Source organism: Cervus canadensis, chromosome 10 (assembly GCF_019320065.1).
Source record: "Cervus canadensis isolate Bull #8, Minnesota chromosome 10, ASM1932006v1, whole genome shotgun sequence".
Lineage (NCBI taxonomy): Eukaryota > Metazoa > Chordata > Mammalia > Artiodactyla > Cervidae > Cervus > Cervus canadensis.
Genome location: NC_057395.1, coordinates 51,465,605 through 51,478,055, shown reverse-complemented (window position 1 = coordinate 51,478,055; position 12,451 = coordinate 51,465,605). Strand labels below are relative to the sequence as shown.

The 12,451-nt window shown below is 54.6% G+C and overlaps 1 protein-coding gene across 6 annotated transcripts in view; it reads left to right on the top strand.

The window, feature by feature from the left end:
* EBF4 (EBF family member 4) overlaps nucleotides 1–11,439 on the top strand; it is a 56,030-nt gene extending 44,591 nt beyond the window's left edge. For 2 of the 6 annotated variants that reach the window (XM_043479567.1, XM_043479570.1), the window contains 11 exons: nucleotides 1,748–1,829; nucleotides 2,625–2,742; nucleotides 2,843–2,976; nucleotides 3,069–3,195; nucleotides 4,988–5,076; nucleotides 5,223–5,288; nucleotides 5,386–5,563; nucleotides 5,635–5,823; nucleotides 8,919–9,116; nucleotides 10,352–10,427; nucleotides 10,662–11,439. In XM_043479567.1, the coding sequence (XP_043335502.1) occupies nucleotides 1,748–1,829; nucleotides 2,625–2,742; nucleotides 2,843–2,976; nucleotides 3,069–3,195; nucleotides 4,988–5,076; nucleotides 5,223–5,288; nucleotides 5,386–5,563; nucleotides 5,635–5,823; nucleotides 8,919–9,116; nucleotides 10,352–10,422 (1,252 nt within the window). In that variant the 3' untranslated portion in view covers nucleotides 10,423–10,427; nucleotides 10,662–11,439. The other 4 variants (XR_006271578.1, XR_006271579.1, XM_043479569.1 and 1 more) reach the window with 4 other exon arrangements.
* Nucleotides 11,440–12,451: the final 1,012 nt, after the last annotated feature.

Here is a 12,451-nt window from a genome sequence, read left to right as displayed (position 1 = left end):
TGAGTTTACTAATAGTACAAAACCAGAGTATTATCCATGGTTACCTCATGGAGAGTGGGCGGGGGGAGGGTGGGTGGGGGAAGAGAAGGTCTCACCATCCCCATCAACTGCCTGAAAGAAGGATCAAGTTCTCATGTGTTTATCTAAAAAAACAGTCACATCATTGCATATACTGTGTTTTTTTCTAATTACTGTATGTGCAAAAGAAGGTATCCACTGTGTATCTGTACAGTGTCTGACAGGTACACCACATGTATGTGATGACTATATGCTCTGTGTAGTATTTGCTATGTGTATAAGGAATATAGGGCTTTCCCGGTGGCTAAAAGGTAAAGAATCTGCCTGCAATGCAGGAGACTTGGGTTTGATCCCTGAGTGGGGAAGATCCCCTGGAAAAGGGCATGGCAACCCACTCCAGTATTCTTGCCTGGAGAATCCTCATGGACAGAGGAGCCTGGGAGGCTATCCATGGGGTTGCAAAGAGTCAGACACGACTGAGAGACTAAGCATATACATAAGGGATATAGAATGTGTGTGAGGGAGATCTGTTTGCTGGGGATGTAGTGGGACAGAGGGTCTGTTGTATGTGAGGGGAATTTGTTGGGGGGATGTGCTGGTGAAGAAGGAAGGGGGAATCTGCTACATGTGATGACAGTACAATGTCTGCAGTGACTATTCTGAGAAATCACATACAACATAAAAATGGTGTACTAATGTATACACTCATATTCTTTCAGTGCATATACAGTGTGGGATGGACATACACTGTGCATGATGATATAGACTGTATGTGATTAGCATGTGTGTATGATGGGTCCAGGCTGATGTAGAGTACATATTATATATGCTTCTGTGTAGTGCGATAGGTCTACTTTATGTGTGATGGCTGTATCTTGTGAGTAGTAGTATATAAGGCATATACAGTGTGCGTGCACGCTAAGTTACTTCAGTCATGTCCGACTCTGCGACCATATGAACTGTAGCCCACAAGGCTCCTCTGTCCGTGGGATTCTCCAGACAAGGATAATGGGGTGGGGTACCATTTCCTTCTCCAATATACAGTGTAGATATAGTATATTTACTGTTCATCATGAGTAAACATCTCCAGACTGCTAGGTACACTTTGAGGGAAGGATACGCTATGTGATACAAATGCACTATGTATGCGATAAGCATGTGCTGTGCTCAGTCATTTAGTCATGTCCGACCCTTTGTGACCCCATGGACTGTAGCCCAACAGGCTCCACTGTCCACAGAATTCCCCAGGCAAGAATGCTGGAGTGGGTTGTTTCCTTCTCCAGTGATGAGCATATACTATGACAAATATACATGGTATGGGATAAGTTTACAGGTAAATGGGAGGACCTACTACAAATGGAGTATATAATAATTCACGGGTACTAGGTTTATATAGTGTATATATAATGGATGTCTTCTCTAGGATGAATATACTGTGTATAGATGTGATGAGTATATACTTTGTGAGATAATTAAGCACTATGTAATCTACAGACTGTGGCGGTGGGGATTTTCTGGCCAGTGAAGTCGTTGTTGGGACAGGTCTCCTGGATGTGTGACATGTACCCTGTGCATATGGCGCTTAGGATGGGAATGTGGGGTGTGAGCCTTGTGTGAGCAGGCAGAGGGGAAGTTGCCCTGCTGGGAGGCAGCGTGGCAGAAAGCAGTTGGATCTCCATCTGTTTTTAGAACCCCCAGACCCTTGAGCCCACCCACCACACTGTTTCAGGTTCTTCCTCAAGTTCTTCCTCAAATGCAACCAGAATTGCCTAAAGAACGCGGGGAATCCCCGAGACATGCGCCGCTTCCAGGTGGGTCTGAGGAGAGGGTTCTCCCCCTGCAAACCTGACCTTTCCTGCTGGGAGGGGGGGTGGCGGGCATGATGTGACCCTGCCACCCTAAGGCCCCAGGGGCAGATCTCTGCGCAGACCCATGTTTTGGAGCCTGGCGCCTGCTGGGGGTGGGGCAACTCTGTCTCCACTTACTCTGGCTGCCAAGGGAGGCTTCATTAGAGTCCCACTTAAGGAGATGCTAATTGTGACATTTTTACATGATTAACGACCCAGCTAATTTGCATAGCGTGAAGCAGAGAGCAGCTGCCCTTAGCACATCCCCAACCTGCACACCCCTCCAAGTGAAGGGTAGGGGGGAGAAGGAGGTAGCCCCAATTTCCTCCCAAGGGTAGGGGCTTCTGCTGATGGGTTCTCAAGCTGATGCCCCCCTCCCCCATCAAAAATGCTCACACGCACTTGCCTAAGACCCATCCCTGACTTGGCACCCCAGGGATACAGCCTGTGGTGCATGTGAGTGCAGAAACAGTAGCCACTCTGCCCAAGGAGTCAGAGGTTTTTTTTCAGGGCTTTTGATTGTTCTAGCTCCTGGGGGTCCATTCCCCTGGGCAGCCTGAGATTGTGTATCTGAGAGGGTCACCTGATCCAGTTGGTCCCCCTTCCAGCAGCTCAGCCCCAGAGGGGCTGAAGCTCTTCCCCATTCCAGTGACTCTGAACTACAGTTACAGTATCCAGCCAGCAGCCTCAAGTTGCCAGTGCCCCCCAGCAGTCCCTCACCCGGAGCCCCAGCCAGGCTGGCCTCGGTTCTTCCCACAGGTGGTGGTGTCCACAACAGTGAGCGTGGACGGACACGTGCTGGCTGTGTCAGACAACATGTTTGTGCACAACAACTCCAAGCATGGCCGCAGGGCACGCCGCCTGGACCCCTCCGAAGGTCAGGACCCCCCGGCCCACACCCCGCTGCCGCGGGCCCAGCAAGCCCCAGTCCCCACCTTGGCGTGGGCCCCTGACCTGGCTCCTCTCCTGCCTCCCAGCTGCCACCCCCTGCATCAAGGCCATCAGTCCTGGGGAGGGCTGGACCACAGGCGGCGCCACCGTCATTGTCATCGGCGACAACTTCTTCGACGGGTTACAGGTCGTGTTTGGGAACGTGCTCGTGTGGAGTGAGGTGGGCCACTCCCGCCAGTCTCCCTCCCAGCCTGGGGCTGGACCCTGCCCTCACCGGGTCAGAACCCGCAGGCCTCCCTTCTCCCCTCGCAGCTCATCACGCCCCATGCCATACGGGTACAGACGCCCCCACGGCACATCCCCGGGGTGGTGGAGGTGACCCTGTCCTACAAATCCAAGCAATTTTGCAAGGGAGCCCCGGGACGCTTTGTCTACACAGGTAAGGAATCAGGTGGGTGAGGGGAGGCCCAGGGTTGCGGGAAGGAGCCCCACATCACACACACTAGCCCTGGTATGGGAGTCGGCAAATTGCTGTGGTGTGGCCAGGCGGCCAGACCCCCTAAGCCCCTGCTGGTGTCCCCAGGACACCTCCTCTCTGGACCTTCTTTCCCTCGCTTCTGTTTCCCTCCCTGGGAACAACTCCCAGAGCAACTCCCCGCACCCACTTCACCTTCTTCTAGACACTTCCCAGTGTCGAGAACATCTCCACGGGGAGATTTATTTCCAAGATGCCCCCAAATAGGGAGAATGGATACATGTAAATGTATGGCTGAGTCCCTTTGCCATCCACCTGAAACTACCACAACATTGTTAATTGGCTATACTGCAATACAAAATAAAAAGTTAAAAAAAAAAAAAAAAAAGATGCCCCCAGATAACTTGCTGATTCCCAAATCTTCCTGGTTCTCCTGGTTCCCCCAAGCCACCCCAGGCTTCATTCTGCATGCATACAAACGCACACACATACCTTGCACGAAGCCAGGGCAAAAAGTTAACAGAAGACAGGTGTGTAGGCCACTCCTGAAGATGTGGCTTCATCCCCCTTCCTGACTCTATCTGACCCCTGGCCAGTATGCTTTCCACTGTCACCTTCCAGCACCTCTCCCCATTCCCCCAGCCCACCCAAGAGATATTCACTGAGCCCTTCAAGGGGCACTCGACACCCTACTGCTTACTGGGGAGCTCTGGTTTAAGGGTGAGAGGGGACAAGCAGGGAACAGCACATGGGGTGGTAGCTGCTGGATTGTCAGAGAAAACCTCCAGGTGGGAGTGTGGTCTAAACTGCTAAGCTGGAACCAGAGGGGTGAATAAGGAGGTAGAGACCAGGAGGAAAAGGGGTCCCAGGAGAAGGAATGGCAAGTAGGAAGACCCTTGAAGGAGTGCCTTAAGTTGGGCTTCCCTGGTGGCTCAGCGGTAAAGAATCTATCTGCCAATACCGGGGCCGGGAAGATCCCCTGGAGAAGGAAACGGCAACCCACTCCAGTATTCTTGCCTGGGAAATCCCACCGACAGAGAAGCCTGGTCGGCTACAGCCCATGGGCTCGCAAAAGAGTCCGACACAACTTTAGCAACTAAACAACATCAAAAAAGGAAATTCATTAAATGTAGAGTTTGAAGTGGAGAGGGTAGGTAGGGCTTTAAGGCTGGTGAGATAGGTCGCTGCCAGACCGGAGGAGGGGAGAGGGGAGGGAAGAGGGAAGAGGCCTTAGAAACCTTGTCAGGAGGCTGCAGCATCCACCCCAGAGCCCTGGGTGTAGGCCAGCCCATCCCTGGGGCACAGGCGTACCCCTAACGGTCAGGCGCCGCTAAGAGTCCACCAGAGCTGTGATAAATGGAGATTGTGGCGCGTTTTTTCTCTTTTTATGATAAATAGTTTACTCCTTATAAGCTCAGACAAAAGCTGCAGACAAAACTCTCCTGTCCTGTCCCTAGGAGTACTGAAGTTAATATTTATACAGTTGTCTTTTTTCAAATCACAAATGGGATCCTATAGTGCATGTGTGTTAATGCCAAGCAGCTGGCACAGGGCCTGGCTCAGTAAACATTTGTTGAATCAATGAGCACGAAAGGAACTGAGGAAATTTCCCGAACCTTGCTGACCCACATGCCTGGAGTTTTCCCAGAGGCCTGGGCTGGGCTTGGAGGAGGGGGTCTGCATCCAGGTTCGGGACCGCTGGCCCGTAGGCGCTATGCGGGGAGGGGCGTCCTGCAAACGCCGCCCCTTTCCCCAGCCCTGAATGAGCCCACCATTGACTACGGATTCCAGAGGCTGCAGAAAGTCATTCCCAGACACCCCGGAGACCCCGAGAGGCTGCCCAAGGTACTCAGAAGGGCGAGACGGGGAAGACGGTGGCCGGTGGCTGGAGGGGGGATGGGGAGGGAAGAGGTAGCTCCGGGCCCCCTGCACCACCGCCACCCCCGCCCGGGGCCGCCCCTCCGTCCGCTGTCTCCTCCCCTGCCCCCCAGGAAGTGCTGCTGAAGCGGGCGGCCGACTTGGCGGAGGCCCTGTACGGAGTGCCCAGCGGCAACCAGGTATGGCGCCTCCGCCCGCCCCCCCGCGCGGGGCCCAGGGCTGCCCGCCTCCCGGCGCCCGCTGCTGCCCCGGCCGTGCCGGCTCTTGTCTTCGCAGGAGCTCCTCCTGAAGCGCGCGGCGGACGTGGCTGAGGCTCTGTACAGCGCCCCCCGCGCGCCGGCGCCGCTCGGACCCCTGGCGCCCAGCCACCCGCACCCTGCCGTCGTGGGCATCAACGCCTTCAGCAGCCCGCTGGCAATCGCCGTCGGGGACGCCACGCCGGGCCCGGAGCCAGGTGCGTCCGCCGCCGCCGCCCGGAGGCCCCTTCCCTGCGGGCGCGCGCCACTGACGGCCGCTCTCCCGCAGGGTATGCGCGCAGCTGTGGCAGCGCGTCACCGCGCGGGTTCGCGCCCAGCCCCGGCTCACAGCAGAGCGGCTACGGCGGCAGCCTCGGAGCAGGCCTCGGCGGCTACGGGGCCCCGGGCGTGACCGGCCTCGGTGTGCCCGGGTCCCCCAGCTTCCTCAATGGCTCCACGGCCACCTCACCCTTCGCCAGTGAGTGTCCCCTGCCCGGGGGGTGGGGGGTATGGACCAGACCCCGGGGAGCAGAATGGGGCTCAGCTCGGCCCCCTCCTAGCCTATGGGGTTGGGAGGAACTCCCGGCACCTGTCCGGCGAGCGTCGACCCTTGGCCTTGCCCTCCTGTGTGTTACCTCGCTCTGCCTTTGGAGACCCACCCCGCCACCCTGGGGCCAGGACACTTATCGCACCTTTATCTCTTTGCTGACTGCAGTTGTGCACATCGCTTCTAGCTTTTCCCTCCTGCTGAAATGAGCTTTAACACGAGGGTTTCCTCCTTAAATCTAGTGGACCGCCCGCCTTCCCTTTGTATGCTAGGGCTTCAGGAGGAGGGCTGGTGCCCCCTGCCGGAAGCCTGAAGGAACTCAGGGTCCAAGAAAAGTAGGTGTTCACCTGGCCCCACGGCCCCCAGGAGACGCGGGGGCTTGAGGAGGGAAGATGTGGCTCCCACAATCTGGTTGTGCAGAGCAAGAAAATTCTGTGTAGTCAGACACCTGGATTCAGCATTTGATTGTTGAAATGAGGAGCTGACATTCAGCAAGTTACTTCAGTTTTCTCTGTAAAACAGGATCAGTGTCCCCTGTTGCTTAAGGCTGTTCTCAGACCTGAATGTGCAAGTGTGCATAAAGGGCTCGGACACAATTCAGAAAGCATGTGTGACTTTGCATCCCAGCACTAGCTGTGGGCACTAACCATCTTCTGTATGGTTTCTTAGGGTGGGTAGCTCAGAGCTGGGTAGATGAGCAGAGGGCATTTATGCTTTTACCATGCATGGCCCTCAAGTCCCTCCTTCAAACACTTAAGTTCCAGAAGAGCCTGTCTACAGGTTCCTATAGCTTAGCTATTCAGCAGACTACTCAGCTATTCAGTAAGTGTATGAAGCACTTACTCTGTAAAGAACCTGGCTTGGAGGATAGCTCCACCCTTGCTCACCTTCTAGGAGCTTGCCCAGCAATTGTAAGAGAGCACGCACCTTGATTCCTGGGAGACACTGCTGTGCCAGAGGAATGGGAAAGCCGGCCAAGAAGGAGCTGGTTGTGTGGCTTTTCCTGCCTTTCCTTAGCCTATCCCCTGTCTTTTGTTTGCTATTGCTGAAGACCAACATATCTGGCACCTGCCTAGACTTCCTTGCCATGGCCTACATTCTAGATACTTCTCTTTTTGGCTGTGAGTTGGATTCTGGGTCTCTGCCTTTGGCCTGGGCTCAGTGTCTGGGCCCAGAAGCCCCCTGTGCTGGTGTCCCCACCAAGACTCCTGTCTCCTCTTTGCTCTAGCTAGACTCCAGTGCTCCCACTTTGCTTCAGTTCTGCACAGTACTCTTACCACCTGTCTCAGGGTTCCCCCCAGATCAAAGCTGGTGGAATTTGGAACACCAGCCCCCCTTATCCATCACACACGCAGTATAATCAGTCGGCAGTGGGGGCCCCCAGAGGGCCAAAGCCAACTGCATGGAGTCTTCCCATTCAGCCAAGAGGTCAAGAATTCCATAGCTGCTTGTGCCCTATTCCAGCATCACAGCCCCACTCCAGTACCATCTAGTAGTGTCCTGTCCAGTCCCCATCACTCCCCTTGTGCATGCTTTGTGGTGGCACTCCAGTGGGTATCATTCTCAGTGAGTTTGCCAGGGCATGCCTATAATCACATCCGGAACTGTCCCTGCCAGAAGCTGTCTGCTTAGAGCTCTTCTCTGCCTTCTGCTTCAGCCACCAGCAGCTCTGGACTGACCCACAACTCCCAGTACTACCCAAGCTGCAAAATGCAGCTGTGAGCTCTGGACCTTGAAAGCTGTAGTACATTTCTGCCATTCATCTCAAGCCCTCCATGGAGTTCCATGGGCCTCATTAGCTAACAGTCAGCATTGTCTTAAAGGCGATGATCCACGGGGCTGAGCACATTTGGAATAGGGACAAGGGACAGCTGTTGAAGGCATCACTGTTCCAAAGTGGGGGGCGGGGGATGGGGATGAGAGTGTGTTCTAAATGCCAAAAGCAGTTTTTTCACGCTACTGGTTTCTTTCAGGAAACCCCCACCCTCACCCCATTGCCCGCTGCTTGAGCAACACTCAAATCACAGTCCTGTTGGTGTTTGGAAGAGAGGCAGGGAATTGAGTTCAGATGAGGATGTAGAAAGAGGGATCCAGAAATGACCTGGGCAGGAGCCCCAAGAGAGGACACTGTAAGAAGGAGGGGCAGGCAAAGGCTGTGTGTGGGAGGCTCCCTGGTTATTCCCAGGAGAACAAGCCACAGCCATGGAGGTCAGGGGGTTAGAGAACAGGACAATCTGAGCATGTGGATTTTTGTGCATTTCCTTAAAATTGACGAGCTGGAAGAAGGAGATAGAGGAGGCTTCTAGGACCAGGGCTGAAGATGATGAGGACTGGCATTAAGCTGAAAGAGAACAAAGTGTTGGGGGGTCAAGGGGCATGTAATTGGTAAAGGGAACATATTTGTGGGGGGGAGTTAGGGTTCTTGTGTGAGCTGTGATCCTGGACAGAGGGGCCTTATAACAGGAGCCTATGTGTACCCCCCAAACTTCATTCTGACTACCTGCCCCAGTTCTGCTATGAACCCTGACCTTTGACTCTAACCTTGATGCCCCAGGACCCATCAGTATTTCTGAGTGTCTCAGAATCCCAGTGATTTTCAGCAGGAATCCTAACTTGTTCCATCTCATCTTCATTCCTATCTTTACGGACACCTCTCCGTATTCGTTTTCACTGGATGTTCTGATTTTGCTTTCTTTCTTTCTTTTTTTTTTTTTAACCTCTTCTGGTCTTATCATCTCCAACCCTAAGAGAAAGGGTCTCTAGATCCCCCCTGCCCCAAACAGCAAGTGCTAGCCCATAACCCTAGAGGCTCTCAGGCTGCCTCCAGACTCTACACAGTACTGGTCCCCCCAAAACCTTCACAGCCTCCCACTGAGGGCTGAGCCTGGCACCCAGTTCAGCAGCCCGCACAGGGCATACTGCTCGTGCCAGGACAGCAACCAGGCTGCTCACGCTGGTGCTGTCTCCCTGTTGTGTCTCCCACTGCCTTCCCTGCTGCGCCTGCCCCTCCCCGCCCCGCCCCGGAGTCATGCCCTCTAGCCCCCCGCTGGCCTCTGCCTCCTCCATGTCCCTCCCGGCGGCTGCCCCTACCACCAGCGTCTTCTCCTTCTCGCCTGTCCACATGATCTCCGCTGTCAAACAGAGGAGCGCTTTTGCCCCCGTGCTGCGCCCGCCCAGCTCTCCACCCCAGGCCTGCCCCAGAACCCACGGAGAGGGGCTTCCAGGTGAGTGCTGTGCTGCCTCGCTGGGACCTACCTGGTGGAGCAGCTGGGCTTGCGGGGCCCACTCCATCCATATCTCGCAAGAGCTTCAAGCCAGTTGCCCAGTTCTCCCTGGGGGGTGCAGAGAAGGAAGCTCTGCAGGGGTCCAAGGAGGCCTATCTGGACCCTCTTCCCTGGACTTCATAGCTTGGGATGGTCTCACTCTGGACCATCAAGAAGACTCAGATACTAGTCAGAAAAGGTCTGGAAACCACTCCAAGGCCTCATCCAGTTGAGCCCAGAGTAGAGACCCAACACACAGCTGGAGGAACCCTACCGTGGCCTGCGTGCCTTTGACCTGTACCTCCCTGTGTCCACCGGAGGGTAGCATACACCATCATGAGAGACCTGGTCCCTCACTGAACAGAGGGAGGCTGACCTTAGATTAAGTTTAGCCTAGCTTCGCCCTCCCCATTTTATAGATGGGGAATTGAGACCAGGTCACCCCTCCCACAAGTCCATTAGTGAAATAATTTATATACCATTTATCAATCTCTTCCAAGTCAACATCCAACTTAAAAAAACCTGGGCTCTAACCAGTAATGTATATAGCAAGTCAAAAAGAGTTGCATCCCCTCGAATAAGATGACTCTTGGGGTGGGCTTGTTAGATGATGCTCTAGGATAATTTGAGGTAGAACACGGTCATATTTGGCCTTGTTTCCAATTTTTGGATAATTTTTCTTAAGTGTGTTTGAAGCTTAAAATGCAGGGAATAGGAAGGACAGAGGACCCCCAGGGTCCTCCCCCAGGGTTTAGGCAGCGGCAAGAGTGATGGAAGGGGTGGATTTCGTAGGATGTGGGAGGAAGACTTGCTGCCATCACTGCATTAGGTATCAGGTACTTCTGGAGGCTGCCCTCTGTCCTTTCCCATCCTGGTACATGACCATCCGCTTCCTTACCTTAAGAGAGGCCCTCTGAAGGAGACATGCTGGGAAGAAGAGGGAAGAAGAAGGCAACCTCCAGAGTCATCTGTCTTGACTGAAGAAACTAGGGGAGCAAGGGCTTGAGGTTGCACCTCCTAAGAGGTGTGGGGGACACACCTCACCTAACTGCAGTGCTGGGCCCAGGCTAGGAGTGGGGGCTGCTGACTACCTTCAAGGCTCTTGATAGCTCTGCCCTCAAAAAGTGCCTGCTGCTTCCAGTTGAGAGGGGTCCAGGCTACACATGGCTTATGGTTTCCCTCCTTGGTTACTGTAGACCAGCCTTTTGAAGATTCTGACAAGTTTCACTCTCCAGCTCGGGGACTTCAAGGCCTGGCGTACTCCTAATTACGGTAGGTCTCTGGCTGGGTCTTGCCTTCCCCCCCGGCCCTTGGATGGGCTCTCTCCAAAAGACTTTAGCAGGGATGGGGAATTGAGGTCCAGGGCTCCCTCTCCAGGGCCCATCTAGACAGTTGTCAGGACCACAAAACCCAGTGGCCCAGGCTAAACAAGAAGAGAGAAGTGGCTTCCTGTCGCCTTGCAGCCAGCCTTCCTCCAGGATCTTCGTCTTTTCCTTTCCCCACCAGGTCTACGGGTGTTGCCCCCACTGAGCTCGGACTAGTGGTCCCTCCAGGATTCACACCCATGCTGTGGATGACAGCACAGACAGATGCAGGGCCGGGGCTGCAGGCAGACCTCAACCCACAACCCTGAATGGGGAGAGGCCTTGCTCCCTGTGCTCAAGGGCCCTTCAGTCCTCAGGCTTCTCTCACCTCCCTTTTCTTGGGGCTTGTTGGAAGCCCCAGCACTGTGCTGACGCTTTTGTTAGGAGGGCGTCCTAGGGAGGTGCTGGGATGCCTGACCTCACTCGCTGGGTCAGTTCCTCTGAAAGAGATGGACTTTGTACAGACCAAGGACATCTGGTGGTACAAGCAGGGACGGGGACTGTGGGAAAGAGCGCAGAGAGAGGTGGCCCGGGAAGGTCCCGTTTGCGTCTGATCATCTCAACCATCCCAGCATCCCAGTTCTCTCTGGGGCAAGGGGTGGTGCCCAGCAGCCTGCCTAGGCTCCCATGGAGCTTCTGACAGCTACTTGATCCCATGGCTGCCCCACTCCTTGGGTCCTGCTCACTCATTCTTGCCACATCATGAATCCCAGAGGGGGCTTTGGGCATGAAGGACACAGAAGAGGAGGTGCTAGGCCCCCTGGATTGGTTGATCTTGCCCTCAATGAATATCTCATGGACTCTGGCCCTCCACACAGATGACTCTAGCTGGCCCCATAGAACCATGGGTCCAGCTGCCCCTGGCCTCATATTCTGCTGAGGTTGAAAAAAAAAACAATAAACACAAATGCAGCTAGTCACCTGGCCTCTCTTGTCTACTTCCTTGGCTTGGGTCTGCTTTGCAGCTATAAAATGCCCCTGAGCAGCCTTCTTATACCTTGGACTTTTTCAATAGCATCGGAGTTCAACTGAGCAAGTATTCCCTGCCCCATATAAGCTCACAGGTACTGTATAGGAGGGCTCTGGAGGGGTGGGAGGCCAGCAGGCCTGAAGACCCAGGACATGGGCTCAGCCCTGACAGCACTGACTGGAAACACATTCTGGGCACTGAGGAACCAGTCCCCCAGCTGTCTGACCGGGACCAAAGCAGGTTGGGATTGTCAGAAGGACATTGCTGGGAACCAGAACAGAGCAAACTAAATACTACCCCAATGTACAGAGGCTCGGAAGTGAAATCCTTCCTGGCTGGAGGCCTCTGGGTGGGGAAATTTGGCTCCCAACAACCCTAACCTCTTCACTTCTCCCCAGGTCTAGGCACTTGCCAGCTCTCCTGTCCCAGAGTTTGGGAAGAGGTGGTTAGAAAGACAAGATTCCCAGGCTCATTCACCCAACTCATAGGATGGATCCCAGTTATCCCCCTCCAGTGTTCCCTAGACCCCAAAGGTCTGCCTCTATGACACTGGGAGCCACGTTTTTGAGGCACTGTCCAGAGAGCTCAGGGTCCAGCTCCAGGCTTCAGGATTCCTTCTCTCTCCCACCAGCACTCCTTGACTCTGGCCTCTGGAAACCCTGTCTTTCCCCAGTCAATAAGCCCACAGCCTGCAGGCCTCTGGACAAATACACTTGCCGAGGCAGATGGGTTGGCCCTGTCCTTCAGAGGCCTCCACTTTCTTATCTTGTGTTCCTGCCAATCCCTGGGACTCATCTCACCTGGGCCCAAGATGGGGTAGCCTTGGGTCATCCTGCCTTCTTAGTGCTTGCCTGGCCTCCCCTCAGTTCCTACCTTCAGCCTGTGTTGCCAAGCCCCAAAGCCTGGCAGCCACACCCTGTTCCATGCAAGCTTTGAGCACTTTCTACAGTCCTGATAACCTG